Source organism: Amphiura filiformis, chromosome 10, assembly GCF_039555335.1.
Source record: "Amphiura filiformis chromosome 10, Afil_fr2py, whole genome shotgun sequence".
Classification (NCBI taxonomy): Eukaryota; Metazoa; Echinodermata; class Ophiuroidea; order Amphilepidida; family Amphiuridae; genus Amphiura; species Amphiura filiformis.
In genome coordinates this window covers 43,259,055-43,272,606 of record NC_092637.1, presented here as the reverse complement: position 1 = coordinate 43,272,606, position 13,552 = coordinate 43,259,055, and the positions used below count along the sequence as shown (strand labels likewise).

The following is a 13,552-nucleotide window of genomic DNA, read 5'->3' as shown; positions in this document are numbered from 1 at the left end:
AGGAATGACCACCTTAATGAGACAAAGAATTTCAAGGTCATTTCAGGGTCATCCTGGGTCAAATAACCGTAGATTGTTGCAGGTTCAAGAAATTAAGTGTGAACGACCACTGAAGCAAGAAAAAAGCCAAGGTCATTGTGGGGTTATCTTGGATGAAATCACCATAGATTGTCACAGGTTCATGGTATTTGGAGGAAATGACCACCTAAATGAGACAAAGAATGTCAAGGTCATTTTGAGTTCATCCAGGGTCAAATCGCTACTGATTGTCACAGGTTCATGATACGTGCAGGCCTAGTATAACACGGGAAAGATGCTGTCCACACCTTTTTGTATTGCGCTGGTATAGGAGTTGCAAGGGCATGCCATACATTTGTATAATGACCAGTGGGATTTTATTTTTTAGTAGTAAGGGTAGACTTTTTATGGTCGAAGTCAAAGGTCAACCGAGGTCATTTCCAGGTTAAAGATGACCTTCAATCCGAAATGAACCTCACGGGCGGGGAATGTTTCTAGAACTATAATTTAAATTTGAAATTTTGCCTAAAATACCGTGTTGTATCAGTTGTTTTAAGGAACATATCGTTTTATGGTTGAATTACACACCACATACAGGGGACGAAAGGTCGATGTGTTTAAAAATATTGTTTCGTCTAGGGAAATGTCGTATTTTTCGTTCTATAGCAGGTATCTAAGTCAAAATTACGGGTTTGACCTCGCGACCCGGAAATGACCCTCGATCCGGCAGTGACGCTCAACCCAGAACGATGGGGAGGGGGCAAAGACTTTTTACCACATCAAAGGGGGGGGCAAAGGTTTTTTGGCACATCGAAAGGGGAATAAAGGGGGGGCAAATATTTTGGCACGGCCAAAGGGGGGACAAGCGATTTTGGCAGACCATTTTGAAAATTCATCACCCTGGCATTCACATAATTATTGCACAGCTCCTAAATAAGGTTTTAGATCCCTACATCAAAGTATGTGCTTTTATTGTACTATGGGTATTTAGTTTTAAGATGTCATTTGAAGGTGCAATTATTTATAACTTTTGAAAATATAATCGACAATATGACATTTATATCAATTTGTTTTGAACATTTCAGATATTTCGATCCACGCAGTGATAATATTCTACGTTTTGAAGTGCAAGTTCCACCAGGGCTAATATACATACAGAAGGGAGTGAGGATCAGATCTTGTGCTGCATGCATGGCTACCCTAGTGTTTGCTTTTGATCCAGTGATGCAATAATTACCTGCGGTTGAAACTACAGTTCCATCAGGGCCGATACAGAAGACAATGCATTATGCATGGTCTTGTGCTTCCTATAGGCCAGTGTTTGCCTGTATTGACTACCACGCCTGGAGTTGTGGTGCATATATTTGAACTGCATATGGTTGTGAGTTCACCAAGGAATATAAATATTACGAATAACTACATGCGACAATGAAACTTTTGAAACCATTTTGTTGCAAATTTTGTCGAATGACCCATTATTCTTTGGATACATTGAAAATCCACGTCAGCAGACATCAAATTAAATATGTGCAGGCTCATAAACGGATAAAGTGTATGTTTTGTCAGAAAATTTTGTCCAAAAATGGTAGGCTGCGTAGACACTTGAACAACCACAGGAAATTGGACAGATGTAGTGATTTGATAGGTTGTTCAAATGATTGTGACTTGGTCATCACCCACAAACTGTTACGCACTTCCAGTCCTCTTAAAACTGACAGCAGAAGTGACATCAAACAGAAACCATATCCATGTGATTATTGCCAGCAGAGTTTTTCCAGTAAAAGAATTCTGAAAAGCCACAGAAATAGTCACACTAAAGAGAAACTCTATCAGTGTGAGTACTGTCAGAAATGTTTTGGGCGTAAAGCCAGCCTCACCTCCCACATCCGAACACACACCAAAGAGAAACCCTATCAGTGTGAGTACTGTCAGAAATGTTTTACTCAAAAAGCCAACCTCGTCTCCCACGTCAGTACACACACCAAAGAGAAATGCTTTCAGTGTGATTATTGCAAGAAGACCTTTTCTCGGGTACAAACGCTGAAAATCCACGAAAAACTCCACACGGTAGAGAATCCCTATCAGTGTCAGTATTGCCAGAAGTGCTTTACAACGAGTAGTAATCTTAACAGCCATGTCATCAAAACTCACACCAAAGCGAAACCATATCAGTGCGAATACTGTCAGAAGAGTTTTCTTCGTGACAAATATCTGAAAACCCACAGAAAACTTCACACAGAGAACCTCTGTCAATGTGGTGAGTATTGTCAGAAATGCTTTAGGGGCTGTGTAATAATTATTAGCCGGTAGGTAAAATTTCTAAACGGCGTGCCATCAATTGCTTGCTACACCTGCCAAAAAGTCCCAATTTACAAACCTTTTAAAAAAGTAGTGTAGTCGAGATATATATTTCGAGCAGGAAATTTGCATATTAAGCGTTTCTGTAATGTTAAAGGCGCCCCATGAACGGTGCCAAAAATCACTTGCTCCCCACTTGCCAATATTTGTTGTGCATGTGCAAGTGTTTGTGTGTACTCATGCATGCCCGTTCATAAGTGTTTGCGGGTACACAGTGTGCCCACAAGTGTTTATGGGAATGCCCACCCATGTGCAACTCTTTAGGGGCTGTGCAATAATTATAAGCCCCCTCTGAACGGCTCGCCAAAAATCACTTGCCCCCCCCTGGCCCGCCAAATATTGCTCGCCCCCCTCTCGGCCCGCCAGAAAATCGTTGCCCCCCCCCCCCTTTGCACTTGCCAATTTTTTGGGATCCCAATTGGTAAACTTTAAATGGTCTAGATGTTGTGAGCGCAGCGAGCAGGAAAATTTGCATATTAAAGTGTTTTCCTAAGCCTTTTTAGAGTGTTTTATTTAAAAGGCGCCTCATGGATGTGCCAAATATCGCTTGCCCCCCCCTCTCGGCTGGCCAAAATTGCTTGCCCCCCTTTCGGCTCGACAAAATTTCTTGCCCCCCCCCCCCAATTTTTACCCTCCCTCAGGGCTCATAATTATTGCACAGCCCCTTATGGGTACGCACATGCATTTGCAAGTGTTTATGCAAGTATGCAGAGGTCATCAAGTGAGAAGTCACCACCTGATAGTCATGGCTCTTGAGCCACAGTAGCTCTAGTTTCTATCTGCTTCCGTAAGCAACATCGTAAAGTGACGCCACTTGCATATAATATGTGCATTATTGTTATGCTGTGCCCATGATTTGTTCCCAGATTTGGGGTCAAAGGTTATTAATGGGTCACTACTTCCGATTTTCGGCAATCAATATGTTTCTACAAAATATTGACCTAGCACAGTGAGGCCACTTGTACACATACATTGACATTTAGCCAGTGTCTATGAAGTGTTCATAGATTTGGGGCCAAAAGTCACCAAGCGGGGTCATTTCCGGTCTGATCTAAAAAAAACCATTCAAATATCCAATTCTACCTTACAGTAACAGTTATGTCACTTTTACATAAGCATTGACGTTATTAGTCTGGTAATGTCTATAAGGTTTGGAGTCAATTTGGGGTTAAAGTTCATTAAGGGGTCACTTCTGGGCCGAGACAAAAAAAAATTGTCAAAATGCTTCTACCGCCAACAGCATAGCAGATCGAGTGACGCCACTTGCACACCTGCATTTATATGGTATCTATAGGGTGTTCTCATTTGGAGTGAAAAGTCATTTAGGAGTCACTTCCGGTCTTAAACCAAATACCTTCAACAAGTTGTATTATCCAAGATATTTGACATACATACTAAAATATCATCCTCTTTAATGCATGCAGCTGCGTATGAGCCCCCTCGGGGGAATTTACAATCGGTGGGCCCAATTTTTGGGATCTCAATATGTAAACCTTAAAATGGTCTATATATTATATATCAGCGTGGCCAGCAGCCAAATTTGCATATTTAAGCGTTTCCATAGGCTTTCTGTTCCAGAAATGCATAATTAGTTCTGTTAGCCTTGGAAATATTGAAGGGATTTTGGTTGATCCAAGGAGCCGGGGTTGGGTTTTTTTTTTTTTTTTTTTTGTCTTGTTTTCCTTTTTTTTTTGGGGGGGGGTCCTTTTTATTTTCGTACCAAGCATACCAGTTGTTCTTGTTTTGTTTTGTTGTTTGTTTTTCTTTTTAATTTTCATTCTTTCTTTTTATTCAGCTGATGGAACCAAGAGAGTAGAATTTCGAATAGAAGATTTTACCAAGTATATAAGTTTTATCACCAAACTGGCTAAAAATCTTGGAATGAAAGTACATAAGATAAAGCTCATTGGACAGGAGAGAGTACGCATGGTGCTTATATTACAAATACCTGAGGGTGCCGCCATGAGCAGATTACGGGATGCTGTCAAGCGGAAAGCTGATTGGCTCAAGTCCAACAAAGTTCTAGGGGTACATATAGAGGGCGAGTCTTATCAGGAGGTTATGATGCCATTAGAGAAAGAAGGTAAATGACTGCAACAACATGACATATGCATGCCCAAAACAAGCAATGGCTCTTAAGCAATGTATCATTATGTCACCAATTCACACTATATGAAAATAAAACTTGTATACAGTCATGTAGGACCCTATTGTTTTTTTAATTGAGCATTTTGCAACCATTTTTGGTGCAAATTTCTCAAAGTTTATCAAAATAAAAAAATTTACTCCCAATATCAGTAATATATACCAGAAGGATATTCAAATTTGACGATATATTTGCTAGCCAGAGGTTTCCAGTGGTATAAAAATCTTTTGTTGTTGTTGTTGAGAAAAGTGGGGGGATGAGGCTGTGGATCACGAAATCCCCTTTTAAGAGCCCTACTAGCAATATCACAAGTGTCCCAGTAAGCAACTTATGCAAGCTGCGCACTGGAAGATAGGCATGTGCTCTAATAGGTTTTTAATGGGAGCCGTTTTGGTTTTTAATTCTTTCTCAATTATATACTTTTTACAGGTCGTCAATTTAAGTGTCCGGATTGTGATTACGCGTCGACAGCAAGATACAAAGTCAGGACTCATCAAAGAGTGCATGTAGGAACAAAACCTTACCAGTGTCCATTCTGTACATTTGTGTGTACATTTGTGCAATCGTTGGAAAGGCACAAACGAATTCATAGTGGCCAAAAACCATATAAATGCCAGTCTTGTGGCAAATCATTTACTGGTAGATCTGGATTCATTGATCACATCCGAATGCATGCAAATGAGAAACAGCATCAATGCCGATTGTGTGAGCGGTCATTTGTTACATCTTCACAGCTCAAATCGCACCATAGAATCCATAGCAAGGAAGCCCCATACAAATGTGATAAATGCAATAAAGCATTTAAGTGGAAATCAAGTATAAAGGTACATTCATGTAAACAATGAACAGTGGACTGATAAGCGGACAATGATTTTTGTTTGTCACTAGTCACTACATCTGTGACACAATCTGGTCCATGGAGGCCAAAGGCGGCAAATTTGAAATTGAGATAAAGGTAAACATAATGGAGTAAAAAACAATACAATACATAAGGAAATAGACACCACAAAACTTAATAACTTTAGACATGTTAGAACCAAATGAACTAGACATTTGGTATTTTCTGTAAATGATAGCCAAGTGTTTATAAGGTAATAATTATAGTAACTCAATTTTCAAAATTGCCTCCATTGCCTTCCATGGAGGCAGATCATGTCACAATGTATTAAAGTATATCAACAATTTGTTCAATAGCAACAAATTCCTGGAATCAAGTTTGATGAGAAGGACCTACCTACGTATGTACCTACTATAATTCGATACTTGCATGGTTCCACCATTATATACATGTACTAGGGAGAGCCTCGAATTGTCAGCATACATAAGAGGAAGAATTTTAGACTGGTTCAAATTCCCATGGCGGAACCATGCAAGTAGCGAATAATACGTTTACGGGAAATTTGGACGTCCAACCATGGAAGAAAGAGATAAGAAGGAACCACAACGAACGCATTCACTTTGTCCACTCCCTTTACCGACATTTAGTTGACATTGTTATTCATGAGGATTTACTTTGATCACTACCCTGCGTTAAATAGGTGATTGGTATTGTATTCCATGTATTTGCATGTCTCCTGGAGCGTGTGTGAAGGATGATTTGAACTAATGACCTTCCGTGCAAGCACCCTATAGGATTTTCTTTGGTGACGTGATCATCGGTCATTGATGGCCTACATCTTTTTCTTCCATTTTGCCCAATTTTTCCGAACTTTGATGACTTTTTTCTCAGAGTTGGCAGTCTTTGGCACTGAAACGAGTTAGCTAGTTACGATTATACACATATAAACTATTAAATTAAACAGGTTTTATGTACCGGACTCAACCGGAACATTGTGCATTATTTAAGAACATTTTACATCTATTTTTCATCGAAAAAGTCACCAAAATCTTACCTTATTTGCTAAAGATGAAACTCAGCAAAAAACGGCCGATTTTGATTACCTTTTCGATGTTTTATAGGACATTTTCTACACAACACGATCAAGAAAACAGTTTGACTGTAGATCCCAAAACAAAGCTACTATACATGTTCAGAGCATCAGTGAAATTCCATAATCTTACTTCTGGGTAGCGTTTGTTTGTTCGTGGATGGGTTTGTTATAAATTTTTTCCAGTAATGATTTTGCTAAGCATCGATCGCGGTAAATGGATCATACATGAAAGTAAGTACCATTGATAGCTTTTCTTTTCATGCGTCAATAGATAAGCGGATTAAAACTTGGCCGATCGAAGTCGTTGTGGTTCCTTCTCATCTCTTTCTTCCATGGTCCAACAGATCGATAACGTACCATTGGTCTGGAGAGGAGCTGTAGACCATAAATCAATATGACCTTCATCCAGCGAGGATCAGCCAATAACGAAAAGTTGTACTGTAGGCCTATACTACAGGCCTGAATGTGCGAGTAGGAGGATTGGTTTGATATTATTCTTGATTTTTATTAATATTACAGGCATACCTGTTGTTTAGGGGTGGTGCAATAATTATGTGTACCCCCGGGGTGAATTCTCAAAATGGTCTGCCAAAATCGCTTGCCCCCCCTTTGGCCGTGCCAAAAACCTTTGCCCCCCCTTTCGACGTGCCAAAAACCTTTGCCCCCCCTTTAGACGTGCCAAAAAAAATATTTGGCCCCCCCTTACACATGCAAGATTTTGGGAAACCCAAATTTAAAACCTTAAATTGTCTTAACATATAATGGGAGCGCAGCGAGCAGGAAATTTTGCATATTTGAACGTGTTCGTAACGTTTTCCTACGCCTTTTAGGGCGTAATATAGAAACGGTGCCCAAAATATCTGTGCCAAAATTGCTTGCCCCCCCTTTCGACCTGCCAAAAATCGCTTGACCCCCTTTCGACCTGCCAAAAATGCTTGCCCCCCCTTTGGCCTGCCAAAAATCTTTGCCCCCCTATAATTCACCCCCGGGGTACACATAATTATTGCACCACCCCTTAGCATTATGTTATTAAAATAACAATTGTCCACATTACTTCTGGGATTTTTGGAATTTGTATTCGCTGTCGAAGTTCTGTAAAAGCTATCATAGCAATTAGATGAATACAATTTTTGAATAGATCGCCCTGCACTACAAGCAGGTTGCACTCATCACTGCTGTGTATGTCTGCAATACAATGCCACAGACTGTTTTCAAAAATACTAATCTTTACATTGAACTCGAGAGGAGAGAGAAGGGACCGGGGAGAGAGTAGGGAGACTGATCATTGGGAGGGGGAGGAGGAAGCAAAATAGGGAGATAGACAATGGTTCAATGGTTAGGTATCGCGTGAACGTTGTAGTGCAGGGCGATCTATTCAAAAATTCCTCCAACCCGGAAGATGTAGCCTAGGTCCTGACAATAGGCGAATTAGCGGCCATTTTGTTCCAACATGATGTTATTCACGTGTCGTATACTTCAGTACACAAATATATAAGTTAACAGGTTTACAATTTTTAAATTATATGTTGAGCATACAATATATTCTGTAGTAAATTGATCAAATGACGGTGATTGTTCAGGTATTATATATGCTCGATAGAATTAAACCGTCTGACCAGCTAGTATTTCCTCCACCGTCAGTGTGATTCCACTCTACATACCGTGTTGCGAAGGTGAAGGAGACTAAAACTGTATTGACGAACACGCATGCGTTAAAAATGCTGGAGCCTGGGTCGAACAATAGCGTGACGTAGTTCCCGACATTGCCCCTATGAACTCTCACCCTCCTGCCATAATTCACCACTGACGTATAGACGTATCCAACGAGCCAAGTCATGGTCAGGATTTGGTCGGACATCTTTGGGTAGCCGCTAGCACCAACCTGGTGTTTTGAGCATCCAAGTGTACAAATAACAGCCGCCTAACACCTAGAGAAGATGCAAGGACGAGGAGGGTTAATAGAATAATATATATTATAGAGATAATTCCGCAGGTAATCCCATCGCATCTATTCATACATAGTCCTTTTGTTCGCAAGTACATCAATGCATAGATACTGCGTGTAGTTAATCCGATTATTATGTATTAAGGTGTAAAACGGGTGATGGAATGCAGTTTAAAATTTCCGCCAAGGCCGAATCATTTCACATTTTGAGTGCATTGTTGCCGACGGCTACCCAACTAAAGGCTGCTAGTCAGGTGTAGGAATGCGTGAATTTAGATTCGTCTGTAGAGGAATCCAAATACACGCATCCCTACACCTGACTAGCAGCCTTTAGTTGGGTCCCCGCCGGCTACAATGCATCCAAAATGTGAAATGATTCGGCCTTGGTGGAAATTTTAAACTGCATTCCATCACCCGTTTTACACCTTCCGCGAAAACACAGGTAGACAAAAGATTGATTTAAGTTACAATACAGTTCCAACAGTTGTGCAAATAAAAGCCGCCTTACACCTAGATAAGGTCAAGGGGGTGACACTAACTTCACGGTTGTTCTATTATCAACGCAAACCTATGACAAATCCCGCTGGTTTGCTATTTAGAAAATGAGGCCAGTTATCGATCGGTTATGAATAATTAATTTCGATCCCTTTTAGGGTTGGCAAATAACGACGCCGTTAGTTTTGCGAACTCTGCCTGTTAAATGCGAGTACCAAGCTTGAAAGTGCGCCAGCTAGCAGAGCAGGGAGCAATCCGGTGATGGCGCACTAGTATTTCCCATCAGGCACCAGTGATTTGTTTTTTACAGAAAGTCTACTAATTTGATAATGGAATAACCTTTCGCAATAGTAATGTCGAAATTAGGAATTGGTGTCAATAATACGACGGTAGTGTATCACTTGAATTTGATACGATATTCAGCCAGCGATTTGGCGATAAAAAAACCTTTGACCACTGACCTGACCTGAAGCACGTGAGGCGCCATATTCGTTTGTTTTTATTTCCTCGTGTGATAATAAATATCATTCAAACTATAGTTGTCGGCCGTGACGTAGTTTATAACTGGCCTAAGAAGTTTGTTTTTAAAAATAAGTAAATAATCATCACTCACCGTTCTATTTGATCTTGTGGATTTCCCAACACGTAATAAATTGAAACGCCACTACCGGATTGCTCTCAGGTAGTAAAGCGGGCGCACTTTCAACCTTCGAAGCTTGCTATTCACTACCGGTAGTAATATTAATTAAGTGATGTCACTGATGTGCAGCGTTTCTGGAATAGCACTTGCATCGTGCATGTATAATTTGAATGTAGCTTGCTGTATTCAATATGTGCATGCATATTACAGGAGCTTAGGTAAATCAAAAAAACAATAATGAATAATTTAGGAGATTATCAGGGGCTGTGAATAATTATGGGGAGGGTAAAATTGGGGTGAGGGGTGCGATTTTGGCCTTAAAACGCTTTAAAAGGCTTAGGAAGTTAGGATAACCAGGGGGGCGGGTACTTGGATTATTTTTCGACGGAGATGTGCGGCCCGAGCTTCCGAACCCATAACCATTTCTAAGGGTCACGATTTTACCGAAAATAGGTAGGCCCCTACCCATATCTAAGGATTGTCAGGAAGTAAGGACCCATATCTAAGGATTTGAGCTTGAAAATAGTAAAAGCAACATGTTTTCCGGCATGTTTTTCACACATAGCACCGAAAATCTAAAAGGGAGACCCATGTCTATGGCCTTCGTGGAAAACCTTATACGTGAGTACCCCCCCCCCCTGGGGGGAGGGGGGGGAGGATAATAGTAAAGGTCCGGAAACGCTTATGATATGGAAATTTTATTTTGAACAAAAATTCTTTAATCACTATTGACGGTTTCGCCTACCATGGTCAATAATGAGTAAAATATCGGTTTAGTTTTTTAAAAAAAGGTTTTTTTACTGTAGGCCTACATCTACAAATCTGATGTATTTAATCATTATTTGGGATCCCAATAATTTGAATGTGCAACAGGGGGGTGGTCACAATATTTTTGCAGGCTGAGAGGGGGAAAGCGATTTATTTATTTATTTATTTATTTATTTATTTATTTATTTATTTATTTATTTATTTATTTATTTATTTATTTATTTATTTATTTATTTATTTATTTATTTATTTATTTATTTATTTATTTATTATAATTATTAAGGCTTGTTCAAGTAACTCACCTCTAACATTTCACGCACTCACTTGCACCGGCTCAACAAATCAATCAATCAGTTAATTAATCAATCAATTCACAAACAATGAATATGAATAAATTATATGATATTCAATTTCAATCAATAGACATATCATATCAAACCATCAAACAATGAATAAATGAACTGATCGACCAAGAGCCCTTTTTTCTAAAGAGTGTGAGTGAGTGATTAAACAAAATAAATACAAGCATAAATATTTACATAAATAAACAAATAAATAAATAAAGAAATAAAAAAAGAAATAAATGAATAAGAAAAATTTGAACAAATGGTATCGTAGCATTGCATTCACAAAAACAAACATTGCTGACAGGAGGACTCGAACCAACAACCTTTGCATCACCAGTCTGATGCTCTACCACTGTGCTACGACGTCGTCTAGTGGTGAGGACCTAGTTTTTAGCCTATACAGTGTTCGTCTGTGACAATGCCGCCTCGTGAAATGAATTTAAAGTTATTTTGATATCAATCTTTTTTTTTTTTTTTCAATAGGGCCGTAACATTTTGTTTTGAAGATCTCAATTTTATTTTCTTTAGAGCAGAGACAAATATTTCCCTTTTCTACAATTTGAGCCCAAAATAAGAATCTACGTCTTTTATTACTGATTTAATGTTACACGTCTCACAACAGATATTTAGCTGGCTTAGCGGTCTTGCACTGTGCTTTTTAACCGGGAGGTACCGAGATCGATTCCCACCTCTGCCTGTAATTTTTTTTCAAGCCTGGGAAATAATAAGTTTATTTGGCTTCACAACGCTAAATTATTCATGACTTGCCCAACCTGGTGGTGTAAAGTGCTCCCCATAACATATGAATATTAAGCAATAACACAATGGCTAATTTAAATAAGAAAGCGTCACATGCAAATGAGGGATTGCCCTCTCCAGGAATTGCTTCATGATAAGGTCGAGGAGGGTTAATAGAATAATACTATAGAGATAATTCCGCAGGTAATCCCGTCGCATGTATTCATAGATGTACAAATGGATGAACAAAAGGACTATATGTATGAATAGATGCGACAGGATTACCTCAATTGTATATATTATTATATTAACCCTCCTCGTCTTTGCATCTTCTCCCTGGTGTTAGGCGGCTTTTATTTGCACAATCGGGAGCTCAATACCCCAGGTTGGTGCTAGCGGGAAACCAAAGATGGCCGACCAAATCCTGACCATGACTTGGCTCGTTGGATTCGTCTATAAGATAGAACACCATTCACAAACTTTCACACTTCTCGGACCATGAAGGTAGTTCATGCTCGGTCCTAAAGATTATAAGGATTATAACTATGATGTTCTGTGCATACTTGCATCTACTGCTGCTATCGCCGTCGCCCGATGCTAGCCTTATCAATATGCTTCTTGCGTGGAGTGTGTTAATAAACGAGGTGTGAACCATATACGAAAGGTTAACATCGTTACACGTTTGCAGATGCCCATAGGTGCTAGTATGAACTTCCATTTGATATTCTAAATACCATTTTAAACCAAGCACATGCACCTCAAATCCAACCTTCTACCTCACGGTTGTTTGATGTATATACACCTATCCGACTTCGCCATTACTGCGGTGTCCCCGATGTAAAACTGCGGTGTCCCGAGGTCGGGGGTTCTATCCATTATTTATTGTGTGCTATACAGAATTGTACCCGGGAATTGTACACAACAGTGATATTCAATACACAATCATGAGTATTGAATTACGAATTAAATCTCCCGCTCTGGTACATCTGTGTTGCCGTCAATAGAGGGCCAAATACAGTAAACGCTTCTCGGATTGGTGTATAGAATTTGCTTCATTATTAACTAAATGAAAACTGTAGATGGCGCTGTTTATTCTAAATCATATTTCTTTATTTGCAAGGGGTAGGGGATTTTATACTGCCATTAAAATAACGAATAGGTAAAACAAGCAACAAGGAAATTTTATAAACATGTTTTATCAAACAAAAGGAATTATTTGTAATAAAAGCTTGAAAGAGTAATTTCCAGTTACTAAATAGCGCCACCAATTTTGTCATTAATAGATACATTTTATATTCGAAAAATCTTTAAAAATGCTATAAAAGCATGATATCACATTTAGCTGTTAGAAGCCTAAAATTTGGTTGCACATGATGTTTTGTTTGAAACACTAATGAATGGTCCCATCACACAACCGCGACCTCTTGTCAAGCAAACATTGTCCAAAGGTGCCTTAAACGCACTATAGTACTACAAATCAAATACAAAACTTGCCGAGACACTTCTTCGTATTTCGACCAAGGATGGTCAGATCCTGGAGTCGGAGGGAGTATACATATCCTATATCCTATTATACAGTATAACAGTTCACAATATGCGGCCGACGAGTTTGAGTAGACATATCTACCTGATATCAAGGGTGTCTCTGAAAGAACTGTATCGTCGGAAACATTATTTTTTCGGTATTAAATGCCCGAACCAACCAAAGCTAAATAATTGATGTGGTTAAGGAATAAAACAGTTGTCACATACTTTTTGAATTTTGACAATTTACCCCTCATAAGAATTGTACGAAAACACCTCATTTTCAACAGTGTCCAATACCAATCAATGACATGCACATCTTATGCGCAGTGATTTAGGGGCTGTGCAATAATTATGAGCCCGGGGGGGCAAGAAATTTTTGGCGAGCCGAAAGGGGGGGGCAAGCAATTTTTGGCAAGCCGAGAGGGGGTAAGCGATTTTTGGCACGCATTCATGGGGCGCCTTTTTAATAAAACGCTCTAAAAAGGCTTGGGAAAACAGTACGGAAACGCTTAAATATGCTAATTTTCCTGCTCGCTGCGCACGCAACATACATCCAAACCATTTAAGGTTTGCAATTTGGGATCCCAATACTTTGGCATGTTCAAGGGGGGGGGCAAAGAATTTTTGGCGAGCCGAGAG

At 39.5% G+C, this 13,552-nt stretch overlaps 1 protein-coding gene across 1 annotated transcript in view; it reads left to right on the top strand.

The window, feature by feature from the left end:
• The window catches only part of LOC140162895 (uncharacterized), a 32,484-nt gene extending 26,967 nt beyond the window's left edge, over positions 1-5,517 (top strand). Inside the window, exons 2-4 of the mRNA XM_072186200.1 lie at positions 1,104-2,275; positions 4,172-4,459; positions 4,952-5,517. Coding sequence (XP_072042301.1) covers positions 1,447-2,275; positions 4,172-4,459; positions 4,952-5,367 — 1,533 coding nt within the window. The 5' untranslated portion in view covers positions 1,104-1,446 and the 3' untranslated portion in view covers positions 5,368-5,517. The remainder of the gene's footprint in view (positions 1-1,103; positions 2,276-4,171; positions 4,460-4,951) is intronic.
• The last annotated feature ends 8,035 nt before the right edge of the window (positions 5,518-13,552 follow it).